Raw genomic sequence first — 13,248 nt, 5'->3', positions numbered from 1 at the left:
ATTTTATTCTGACACATGAAATGTAATTAAGCAAGTGGGGAACTCATATCCAATTTCTTGCCCTACTTTCAGAGGACACAAAAGCAAAGGAACTTAAGTAACAAGACTGTTTTCTTTCTTTCCCACAAAAGCAACTACATTGTCCAGCTGTGCAGCATTGCTGCCTACATCAAAACCAATTACGCTGAGAGTTTGGAATCAATGCCATTATATGATTCTGATCTGTGTTTTTAATAAAGTTGATATCAAATAGCTGATTACAATAATCAGCCATCCAGTGCCTTGAACCTCAAAGCTGCTCAGTGCAAGGTGAATCCCTGCACTGAGACACCCGACACAAAGCAGAATAAAGGATCAAAGCGAGGTCCGTCTAAGGAAATGCTCTTTATGGTTAAAAGAACGGGGGTTTTCCCCCCTCTCTCAAGGGAGCAATTCTATGTATTGTGAAACAGTGATACCACCCACCCACCCCTCCAATCAAGTCACTTGTATGTTACAGCTTTTATGCCACCCTTGAGCAGCTGAGAAACCACGTGAAAAGAAAGTGCTGATTTGGGGTACGTAGATTTTCTGTGTAAGTGAGGCAACTCAGGTTAAATGATAAATAAATAACTCCTGTTCTGGAGCTGATTCCAACCCACCTGGAGATGACATATATTTGTGAATTAACAGAACCAGCTTTGCTACACACACTTTACAGAACCAAAACATCACACTAATCTCAACAAAAAAAACCTGTTAAATGAGAACCAAAATTACAAGATCAAGGAGTACCACATGAAAACATTAATTTCTCCAAGTTAACACACGAAATGGTGAAAAGAAATTTCTAAATCCCACCTAAAGATTATCCTTCACACACTGTAACCTACTGGTAAGTGTTGACATGGAAAAATCTCAATCAGTCCCAGAGGAGGCATTCAGTTTTTGCAATTATAAGTTACTTATGGACTTCAGATGGAAGAGACCAACTGCTTACCTCCTTTCAAAACAGTAAGGGTTTAATTCAGTAATCAGTAACACATAAAATCATATTATCAGAGCTATATCCTTTTCTGTATGATCTAATCATTCTCATTAATTACAGTTCATCAGGAAAAGCATATTTAAACACAGTTTAAACAAACACAAAGATCAACCTTTACACCTTTCTTTGCTATAGCTAAGTCAAGACAAAGTTAAAACTGCCACAATTGTAATATTTTAAGCAGCATAATGTACTATGAAACTCCTTTATTCTTTGCATTTTCATCAATACTACTTTGTGATGCTAAATGATACATGTAAGAACTTACAGGAAAGTCTTTATCAGACTCTTGTATTTGAACAGCAAAGTTATCTGGGAAGAGTCCTTCTTTACCATTGAGTTCTCCTTTCCACCAGCCTGGCTCTCCAGTGTCCTAAAACAAACAACAGGTCACTTGAATCAATATTTACTTCTTCCCCAGAGAGATACAGTTACAGGAACAATTTTTTTCCTGTTACAGAGAACTTGGGTCTGAAACACTGTGTTTATAAGAGGAATACTTTGGCCACCTGAGGAATGGGAAACAGCAACAAGTCAGATCAGGTTTGATCAGTTTTTGTTTTCTATAAAGCAGGATTAAATGGTATTACATCATATATAAGATAAGGGTATAAGGATAACATCTGCAAAGGGAAGGAAAGTACACAAACCCAATTATGGCCTAACACACGACATTTGACCTTCTCAGCTTCCTTGACCAGCAAGTTATTCAGCAAATACTTAAAATGTTATTGGAGTGACACACAATTCTACTAAATAAAAGTGATTCTGATGTGGTTCCACTGCTCTGAGAAGGGTGAAGATGCAAAAAAATAAACTCTGCTGAGGGAAAAAATAACCATATTAAGACATAAAAAAAATAAAATAACGGAGAATTAATTCAGAGGCACAGAAATCCATTACATGATGCTACTGATCAAGGTCTTTGTCCACAACAGAAAGTATGACGTTACTGGAGTATTTTAGCAGCATAAATAACAGCTTTCTTCTGTGCCTCAGATCCAAAATTCTGCAGGTAAAGGAGTAGGGGGAAAATAAAGTAATCAGATATTTTTTAAAAATCCCACCCTACATAAAACTAAAGGAAAAATCAACAGAATAAGGACCTGAATAGGTGACTAGTGCTGAAAGTAAGAGTCTGCTAAGGTTTTTTTTCTTTTTTCCCCTCTGTCAGCCTTTGGATTAAGTACTAGAGTCTGATTTCTGAACACTGTGCAGTCGTGAATGGCATAAGGCATCTACTGCTAAACTCCATTTAGCCAGTACTGAGGAGTGGTAGAGAGCCAGAGAGAACCCATGGAAAATTATCATCCGCAGAACAAACAGAAAAGGAATGGCCAAGGGGGACAGGCTTTACACAAAGTCTAAGTGCTGAAAGAGAAAAATCACAGAATGGTTTGGGTTGGAAGGGACCTTAAAGATCCCCCAGTTCAAACCTCCTGCCACAGGCAGGGACACCACTCACTAGCCCAGGTTGCTCAGAGCCCCATCCAGTCTGGGCTTGAACACTTCCAGGGATGGGGTAGTAACTTAACACTTGGCAAGACCAAAACCCTGGTCTGAGGTAGCCACCTGGAAGTTACATTAATACACTCAGACTTCAGAAGATGGTTTTGGAGGGAGAGCTCTGCTCTGGACAGCTCTTCTTGGCTCCACTTTGGACCAGCGTATGCTGTGGATAAATTGGTTCAAAAAGACAGAGGCAAGAGATTCAGTGAAGATGGGGCAAGGGCCTGCTGTGTTTTAAAAAATGCCTTTCATAACCACTCTTTTCCACTGTCATTACAGTCAGTGATGCTCATAATATCAATTTTCTTGTTAAAAAAATGGTCATCCTTTCCATAAAACTAAAATCCTCCTAAAGAAAAGGAAATGTTAGTTTTCCTCTGCAACTGTGTGAAAACTGAAGATGAAACTTTCCACTTTTTTTAGGAAAGTTTCTTTTTACAGCAGCAGATAAACTAATAAAATGCTGCAGAGTATTGCAGGGAAATTAGGTATGGGTAGGTTAATTTCCTGTTTAGAACCATCTCTGCAACAAGATGATCTATCAAAAAGGTGCTTTCAGCATTCAACACAAATGAGAACATCATGTTTCTCTAAATAGCTAGATAGTATCATTAACTTCTGTATGGTTATTCTGAAATACTAAGTACCTCTAAGACCTGGACTTCATCCTCTTACTGAAAACATTTGCTCAGTTTTTTTCATAATATCTACATCAAAATCAGTAAATACAGATCTTAATTTCTCACCTCTTGACACAATAATGCTTTTCAACTACTACCTCTAGGTCAGCCTGATACATCACCAGAGAAAAAGAACAAGTTCTGAATGTAAAAGTGCTATTTGCAAAGCTTTTCTAATTTCCTCACTGAAAAGGCACTTGGTACTGAGTGTACATTGATCCCACTGGCCTTTGAGCATTCCACGAAAACACCCACTCAGGAATGATCTTTAAAGTCATCTGTATCTCCACCAAGTGCAGAAGCAAAGAGTCGAATATCTACTCCAACAGACTCTCCTGCTTTCACAATTCACACATTACCTACCTGCACAAAATCCACAAAAGCTTCACACATGTTTAGAGCAGACCAAACTTTCTTACCTTACTGATTATTTGAATGATATCGCCTTCTTTAAAGCTGAGTTCATCATTTGAGCCTTCATAGGAAAATATTGTCCTGTAATATTCCTTGGCTGAAACAAAACAGCACAATTAATTTGGAGACCATGGGTAGTAACATACATAATACCAGCTCACTTCTGCTGTCTCAGAGCTGAGAAATTACCACTATAATCACACTTCCCTTCTAAACCAGCCACCCAAGCTGCTTTATGAATGTTCAATATGTTGTTCATATCACAAGAAAAATAAGAGTATGTATTTATAGAGCAATGAAGAGAAATCTTTGTGAAGTCAGGAGTATAAGCCCCAAAACATTTTTTTCACAACAGAAACTTAATTCAAGTCCTCTGATTTCAGAGGGAGAAAAGGGGAGTTAAAAGTATAACAGTTAAAATTTTAATAGCCCATCTAGCCCTCCCCATAGCATTATATATTCAATTCTGAGCCACTTTAAACAAGAATGGTTTCAAGTTTAAGAGTTTATACATATTTCTGAAAATTGATCTAAATTTCAAATTTGCATCCTAATTAAATACAGACAATTGTTTTCAAGTGACCTCCTTTATTAACACATAAAACTACAGAAACCTCAAGTACTTCAAGCAGCAGATTTGCTGAAATTCTGCAGTGAAACCAAATAACTGAAGCAAAGGCATTCCTTGGCTAAGCACCTGAAACCAGAGCTCATCCAAGTGATCAACTCTGACAGTCACAACCTCTTCCACAAAAAGAGAAAGAATAATTCTTTCCATTTGATACAGTTCAAAACTAATCCATTTAAAATGGTGATAACGATTCAGGTGAATAAGCAGGAGGATTTGTTTTCCTTTCCCACACCAGAACACAAACACCACGAGAAAGACCAAAATACAGAAACATATAATGTTTAACCCCAGCACCTAAAATAACTGAGTGGATAAAAAGGTTGAATTTCTGTATAGGAAGCATTAAGGAAGAGGAAGCAAACAAAAAGGACTCAAAGGTGCTGCTGTAACCTGTTTGGCATTGACAACACACACAAGTTGAGGAGCTGCATCACTCCCAGTTAGAGAAGCACAACATCAAGTCACTACGAAAATCATCTGCAATTCTTAATGACAGCCTTTGGCTGGGTGGTAAGAAAATTAATGAATGAATTGCAGTCAAATCTTTTTGCTGTTGTTACATTTCATTTAATAAAAATACAAATCTTTAGTTTAAAAATGCACAAATAATATTCTCAAATAAAAATCTACCTCAGTCAGTGACAACCACTATGTTAAAATGCCAAAGTTTGCCAAGCTTAAGAGACAGATATATAGAGATATCTAAGTGGATGTAAATAGACATATAACCACAAGAGTAATCCTAGCTACAAGAACTTGTATTACTTTGCTGCCCTATCTAGGGATCAAAAATGCTCAGCTAGATTATCTAAACTGTGGTTTGTGAAGAACTACAGCACCATAAGAACCATGTCAAAGAGATGAATGTTTAAACTGAGGTCCAAAAAACAAAAATCACACTGACTCTGGAGGAAAAAAAAAAAACCAAACAAAACAAAACCAAAAACCAGGTACACTACAAATATCTATCAAACTTGAGGACTTTATTCAGTAGTAGTAAGTGTAATACATTTCAGTACTTCCTGATTCTATAAAAATAGATGCATTTCTTTACTGCCTGGGGAGTTGGTCAGTATAATCCTTCATATTCTCTGCTCCTCCAAGTACTTCTCCTGTCTTCACATACATCAGAAGTCCCACAGCAGACAAAAAATGGTGCCAGAAAGGAGATCTTTCACTGTTCTCCAGGAGGGCTGGAGGCAGGGAGTCCTGCACCCTGTCCCCATGTGCTGGGCTGTGAACCCCAGCTTTCAGCACCACCAAGAAACCCAGCCATGCATGTAAAGAGTATGTACAGTTTGCCACTTCAGTACCTTATTTTGTGAGCCTGGTATTCTGCCAGTAATTAAGACAGAGTTCAGTTTAACTTTGCAGCATTTAAATTTCAGTACATATTTTTAAGAAAAGGTAGTTTAAAATTGAGTCTTTTCCAAAGAGTTGAGACTAACAATACAGTAGCAGAAATCACAGATATTGTATCCTAACATAATGGGGGGAAAGAGGGGTCAAACTGTGATTATTTTACTTTTTAAAGAAAATATTTTTACATTCTTGCACCAGAGGCCAAAAAAAGCTTTCAGAAACAGCAGAACCCCACTGCAAAATAAGCTACACTAGTCTAAACATTTCAGAGATCTTTGTTTATCTGTTAACAGATGAACACAGTTTATTTTAAACTTGGTCTCTTGAAACTGAGGATGAGATACATAAACTATAATATGGTCTATATTAAAATAAAAACACTAAGAAACAAAAACAAACTTTCCTCCTAAGGTTATAAGATGTTCTTATATGGTGTCTATAGGGTATTACCTACTGATGTTCTCCTACAGCTTCTATTACTGTCATAATTAGGTTCCTCTCTGATGTATTTGTTTCTCTGGGAAGCAGAGACCCAGCAGGGCTACCGGATTAGTCCAATTTCTCTGGTTTTAGCACCTGAAATTATGAAGAGAGCTAAATACTCAATGTTCCAGGTGTTCAGCACTGAATGCTAAGATTTTTTAAGCAAAGTTGGGTTAATTTTAATGCAAAATTTTAGACAAGTCAAATTTCACAACACTCAGGGCTGCACACTGTCATGCTGGCTCTTGGAGCAATAGCAGTGGAATGGTTTAAAAGCAAGATGTTGCAGTTTTCTTATTTCTGCAAATTATGCATTCCATAGAAAACAACACACCAAAATAAGGTATTTCCACATAAACCAAAAATATACTTGAAATTACAATACATAAGTTGAAAAAATGTCTGCTCTGGAACTGGGGAAATGAGCTGTCTACACATCTCATAATCAAAGTTAATTTTTAATATGGGGTTGGCACTCCCACAAGATGCTTTAGGTTGGCTTAAAAATCTCTCTCGAGATAGAACCATGTAATTTGGTAGCTAAATGAAGACATAAATTCTTAGAGATGATAAAAAAGAAAAATACAAACAACAAAAAAACAAACTGAATCACAATGAAACTGAATTATTGAAGGAACAGACTTCAACACAACATAAGCACCAACTTTCTGATGCAAAAAACTTTGCACAGAGTTACTACAGCGTAATACCACCTCCATAGTAAATCCTGAGCCTAAAAAGTACCTTCTACAACCTAGGGACAGAAATTGGGTTGGGGGACTGTTCCATGGAAATAGGTCTCCAGCATCCCATTGGAACACAAAGCTATTGCAGAGAGCAAATCACTTTGAACACATCAACAGAAAATTAATGCCAAGGGGACTGTTGCAGTAAAACTTCATAGCCCAGACTTATTTTGTTCTGGGAGAAAATCCCACAAATGTTTTTGATTCTTTTTCTACAGAAATGTAAGCAAAAAATCCTTTAGACTTTTTTGCATTTGCAAAACTCCTCAAAAGGTACAGACCATTACACAAAATCCCAGTATACATTAAAGTTTTAGATTTTAACACCAAAAAAATTGACAACCAAGTACTTCTCAAGAAAGGACTCCCAAATAATAGATGTACATGTCCATCAGCCTTACCTTTGGGTTTACTTTCAGCTTCTGATTTAATTACTTCTGGTGAGTTTTCAGTTTTTGTTATGCTGGGGAAATGAATTAGCTTTGATCCAGGAGAATGGGTAGGTAGTGGCTGCATGAAGGGAAGAGAATTTTGTTAATGAAAATTCTTTACAGGTTTTATTTTTGATTAGGCTACAGGACACGCCAATTTTTCATTAGCTGAGATGATGCAAATTAACATCTCAAAGAGATTCAGTGAGCTTTGCCATTAAGCACTTATCTTACTGTAGCTACTCCATTACAGACACTGCAATTAGACTTTACTGACTAAAGCCAGAGCACAGCTTTCAAACTGGAAGCCAGTCTCAGGACAGGGCCAATGTACTTCAGCAATTGTATTTCAGCAGTTCCAGGTGTTACTCTCCCATTAGCCTGAAAACTGCCTCCTCCAGCACAAAACAGAAGTTATTTATCAGCTCTGTTCAGAGGAACTCCCTAGCCACGCTTACTTTGCACTGAGATAAGGTAGGAATATTCAGCAGCCACACACCACCTCAGACAATCAGTTTTAAATACTCAGCCAAATGTAAGAGCACATAAAAATCCATCCCAGTTTCCCTTGACTCTTAGACATTTGTACAAAACAGAACACGTGAGTGTCACCAGAGACTTCTCCTGAATGAAAACCACCACAAGTTTCAGAGTTAACATCTAACCAAAATAAATATTACAGTACTTTTTAAAATATTTTTCCCCAGAAGACTTATTGAGCTGCCAGATTGACAGCTTCAGCTGCATCCACTTCTTCACAGCCCAACGAGCTACAAACAGTACAATCTTACAGCCAGTACTTACCTGAGTAGCCCTAATAGCATTACTGATGTGAAAAATCCCACTGCCTTTAGTAACTCTGTTCATTTTCATTTACAGTTCAACTTTGCAGATCTTCTACTGTCAGAGAAACTAGATTTGCTCTCTCTAAAACCAGACAATGCCTGTAGGCTGGTATTTGGTACCTCTGTCATACCATAGAGGAAGTCATGGTCAGTTGGGATGTTCCTGGAGGACATATGCAATTTAACTCTCTCCAGAATGGTATATGAAGGAAGCACTAAAATAACCCACCTATGAGATTAAACACTTCCAACATGGAAATAGTTCTCTATATTTCCCCCTTCCAAAATGGGATGCAATTAAAAGTAAGAGAGGAAGTCTAGGCAGGCAGGGTATAAATAGCCAGAGCCCAGGCAAGATGCTGGGACCAGCTGAAACAATCTCCTGCAGCAGCATAAGTGCCCTTGAGAACTTCAGATACATCAGTACTCAGCTGTCCTGTGCTAAACAGTCTCTGAATTTCCCAAGGGAAAAGAGCCCTCTCTACTCTAGACAGCTTTTTTTTTTCCCCTTACAGACTTAACGACAGAATGCCCTTCCAGCATCTCTTTATCTAACCCTGAAGCAAGTTAAGCACAAACCCAAGGAAGCCATCTATTTTCCCAAGACCTTCATGAGAATTACCTCCCTTGGGCTCTCCATGTTGTTCTGTAAGTCTGTCCACCTTTGGGATGACTTTGGCAACAAGTGGAAGAGGAATATTAAGTGCTAAATGAAATTGTTTATTTCTTTGTCACTAGGCTATGCAAAACTGTTTTCTCACTTCATTTCCTCTCTTGCTGAGAAATGGCCTGCAAGAGCTTTCCAGAAAGGTCAACCAACAGCACCAGCATATTTTATTGTTTATACACAGTCAAATACAACAATTCAAAAGGTCTGAGCAGGCTTCATATTAACTGAGCAGAGTTTAGACAGGCTCTTTATACTCACAGGTAACAAAGTATAAAATAGGGAAATACGCTTTTGAACCACCAGTCTTGTGGCAAGAAGGCAAGATGAAGCTATGTCCTATAGCCCTCATCTAACAGCATTCACTTGAAGATCTAGTGATCTCACAGACCCCCACTTCAAGGGATAAGGTCTGGAGATATCTGAGGAAAATCAGTGTGCCTTCACAGAATCACAGAATAGTTTGAGTTGGAAGGGACCTTCAGTGACCATCCACATCCAACCTCCATGCCATGGGCAGGGACACCTTCCACTAGATCAGGTTACTCAAAGCCCCATCCAGCCTGGCCTTGGCTGGGACACCTGTTTCAGCATCTCACCTCCCTCACCATAAATCACATCTTCCTTATATCCCCTCTTTTCTTCCTAAATCTCTCCTCTTTCATTTTGAAGCCATTGTCCCTTGTCCTGTCACAGCAGACCTCAGCAAAAAGTCTCTCCATTGCATTGAAAGGATGCAATAAGGTCTGCCAGGAACCTTCTCCAAAAAAAGAACATATTCTTTAGGAGGTAACATTCCCCAACCCTTAAACAGAAGGCAACACACTTGCAACTTTCATTTTCTAAATCATCTGATGCTTTTGACTGGACCAGAAACAAAGAAGTCATGCACCATGTCATTGCTCTTAGCATTGCTATTGAGGGAAAACACATTCAAGGAAGCCTCAGTCCCCACCTTCCTTCCAGGGACTCAACTGATCTTCTGCCCTACACCAATACAATTACTTCCATGGCAGCAGAGGAAAACAAATCAGTCAGCAAAACAGCATTAATAACCATAACAGGCAAAAGATTGAAATGGATAAAGGCTTTAAAAGCTTTCTTGAATTCATCACCTGAGTCAAATCTGAAAAACTGGACTATCTCAGCTGCCTTTAATTTATCAAAAGCTAAAAATCCATATATAAGCTCTTGGAATAAACAATGCATAAGTTCAAGATAAAAGACTGAGAATAGTTGCTGTGCTTTCAAGAGGTAAGAGCACTCTCGGGTTCAGATCAAAATAAAACTCAAACTACAGCAATTCCACTATCATTGCATTATCTGCTCTCTCCTAAGCTCCAGTAAGTTCAGTATAGAGAATAAATGTGCTCCTTTTCCCACTCACTCATAAAAAATGAGGGAAAAAAATTAATGAGGATGCAAAATTCTAAAACTGTATTTTTCAGGCTTACATTATCAGCAGTTTATGGAGCCAAAAGCTTGGCAGTATGCTCTGAAGGGAATGGCAGTTGACACCTTGAACAGCAATCTCAACATCCACCAAAACTTGAAAAAAAAAAACGCAAACAAAAACTTAAAGAAACACCAAAATATTCCTTGTTTTAAAAGACAAGTTTAACTTGCTAAAGAAGGCTTAACAGTCTTGTCCCAGACTACAAAGTCTGTTATAAGGAGGATTATGAGAGACCTCACACTGCAGATGTGTTTGAGAGTTCGTTATGTCTTACACTACATGGCTCTGAAATGACAATTTTTCTATCACCTTGGTTTTCCATCTCTAATGTTTTAAATACCAAGACATTTGAACATTTGGTATTTGACATTTTACATTTTGGAATCAATGTTAAATATTACTTACTTATAACTTATTAGGAAAGAAGCTTGAGGGGATTTGTTTCATTTTATAGGCGACAGCCCTATGAGATGATTATGGTCAGAAGCCCACATTTCTTAAACTATTTTTACAGGAAACCCCAAAATAACAGTATGTACCAGTACAAACCTTATCTTGCTTTTTATCTTCTGATTCATTACTGGGTAATCTCGTCTTAAGTTTCACTGAGCCTTCTTTAAAGATATCCCCAAACCCAACACCTCGGATTTTCTTTGGCTGTGCTGGTCCAGACGCAGGTTCACCCCCGTTTCCTGGAGAGGTCACAGGTGAGGTAGGACTATTGGAAACAGGTTCTGAAAGTAAAATAAGAAAGGAAAAGTTATTAAAATAACTGAAATTATATATTTGCTTTTCAGGGCAAAAAAGTGGAAGCTACACAGCTGTGTGCACTGCTCCTGTTTAACAGCTTTTCTAGGAACATCATTGTAGTTGTAATACCTCACATTTGTTCTAGTTTTATATTCAACATATGACCAATTGAAAAACTGAAATGACACCAGTATTGCCCTGATTACTCTGGCAATTAAGTCAATAGATCACTAATTTCTTGCTATTTCAATTATCACGCAGGCTCCACAGCCTTTTAACATCAATGTTTTCCATTAGTTTTATGAAACACTGCTTATTCATTCTCTGAAAATGGGGTTTTAGTCCAACACTTAAAAGCTTCTCATTAGCAGAGCTGCAGCCACAGACAGCGATGATCAATAAAGGTCCACAGTGAATCCAACCATGTTTAAAGAGCCACAGGAAAACACAGTGTTTCAGCGGTAGATGATGCCCCTCAAGGAACTAAAGTGAAATTTTCCTATTGCTCAAAATGCAAATAGATAGCACAACTATTTAGCTCTTATAATCTTTCAGTTTTAAGGGACAACATTTATCCAGCCTCCAAAAACGTATTTCAGAGAACTTAATTTTAGTGTTAAGAGCTTTGAGACTTTTTAAATTTTTTTTTATTTTTAAGTTATGGTCAAATCTGTTGAAGTTTACAAACCAATATTCACAGGTAAACTATTTTTACATGCAGAATTCCAGGAAACAGTCATGTGAAAACAGAGAGCTTTTATAAGCGAAATTTGAAATAGCCTCCACAACTTTTAGCATTTTGGTTAAGTTCTCTTCAGCCTATGCATGTTTGGAAACTGCAATAAAAATTAAAGCCTCTTCCCTCTATCATAAATTTAAGATATTTTGATGATACCATGAGGCTACATGGCTCTTGACCTCAGTTTCTCACCTTTTCTCTATCCAGTTGCTCTTCACTCAGCTATATCCTCTCAAATATCTGAAAGGATAGCTGGACATCCCATTGATGAGGAAAGTCCAGGTCACATGTTTAAAAGACCCCAGCTGAGTGAATGAGGCAGTTACTGTTTCCCAGGAGTGAGGATGGGAAGAAACATACTCAAGATGCTGTCTGTGAAAGTATTGAGCATTAAACAGAAACCCTGGGAGGCTGAGGCCTGTTAGTTACTGACAGAAAATACAATTACTTCAAATTACTGTTCAGTCTCACTGACTTCAGTATTCAGGAATTAAGACCAACACATATGCATTTGTAAATTTATCTCAGACCCAACTAAACTCAGGGAACTTGTCCTCCAAGGATACAGCCACTGAGCTATTTGCAACTTCAAGTCAAACAACTCGTTTTACGCTACTGCAATTATTTCCACAATTTACAAAAGAAAAAAAAAGAAAAAAAATCCAAGCCAGACTCTCCTTCCCCATGTCTGAGCAAGCCCTTTTTTGAAACAATCAATACTGAACATCTTTAAATGAGGGTGATGAGGGTGCACATTACCACAAGGTTAAAAATCACTTTTCCCCTTGAAGTTACACAGCTGTCTTTAACAATCATTTAACTCCTGCTATGATGTTCCCAAAAAACACTCCTAATTCCAGTAGTGTCATATCAGAAGTCTCGAGCCTTCAAACAGTTCTTCGTAGGCCAAAATGTTTCTAAAGTGCATTTTTTCAAGGGAACAAAGTAATTGCCTGTAGAGCACAGCCCTGCCTGGCACCACTCAGCACTCAGCTGTTCAGCCAGAGACCGTCTGCTTCTGCCTCAGCTAAAAAGCCACAGCCAGAAAGCAACAGCTAAATGTAAATTCTGCCTTAAAAACATTTCATTGTTAGACTAAAACATAATGAAGAGTCAGGGCTCCCTTCCCAGGGCTCATTTTAAGTTGAGGCTCTCCATACTCATACTGTTCTGATTCAATTTGACTTGGTTAAACATTTAAGTTTTGTGTGTTCAAGAACTCAGGACTGTGAGAACAAGACTGAAAAAAGCTACTAAACAAAAAAATAATTGTGTCTAATACTAAAAAGGATCAACTCTGAACATAATAAAATTTCTAATGATAAAATGCAGAACATATATTTGCAAGATCAAGACCTTGACTGCAATTTTATTTGAAGTGCACTGGGAGCAAGACAGGTTATCTTCATACTCAGCATCAACACTTTCCAGAATGAAACTAAATACTTACCCTTCTTAGGAAGCTTGAATTCTTTACAACTTTTGCTGTACTACAACCATAATACTCC

The 13,248-nt window shown here is 37.9% G+C and overlaps 1 protein-coding gene across 2 annotated transcripts in view; it reads right to left on the bottom strand.

The window, feature by feature from the left end:
• CD2AP (CD2 associated protein) overlaps positions 1-13,248 on the bottom strand; it is an 81,367-nt gene that overhangs the window by 19,621 nt on the left and 48,498 nt on the right. For both annotated transcript variants that reach the window (XM_027690085.1, XM_027690084.1), the window contains exons 6-9: positions 10,801-10,985; positions 7,254-7,362; positions 3,636-3,727; positions 1,296-1,400 (exon numbers count right to left, since the gene is read on the bottom strand). In XM_027690085.1, the coding sequence (XP_027545886.1) occupies positions 1,296-1,400; positions 3,636-3,727; positions 7,254-7,362; positions 10,801-10,985 (491 nt within the window). The remainder of the gene's footprint in view (positions 1-1,295; positions 1,401-3,635; positions 3,728-7,253; positions 7,363-10,800; positions 10,986-13,248) is intronic.

The sequence above is a fragment of the Neopelma chrysocephalum genome, unplaced genomic scaffold, assembly GCF_003984885.1.
Source record: "Neopelma chrysocephalum unplaced genomic scaffold, ASM398488v2 Primary Assembly neopelma1_80, whole genome shotgun sequence".
Lineage (NCBI taxonomy): Eukaryota > Metazoa > Chordata > Aves > Passeriformes > Pipridae > Neopelma > Neopelma chrysocephalum.
The sequence above is the reverse complement of the archived record's forward strand: the minus strand, read 5'-3'. Positions and strand labels throughout refer to the sequence as shown.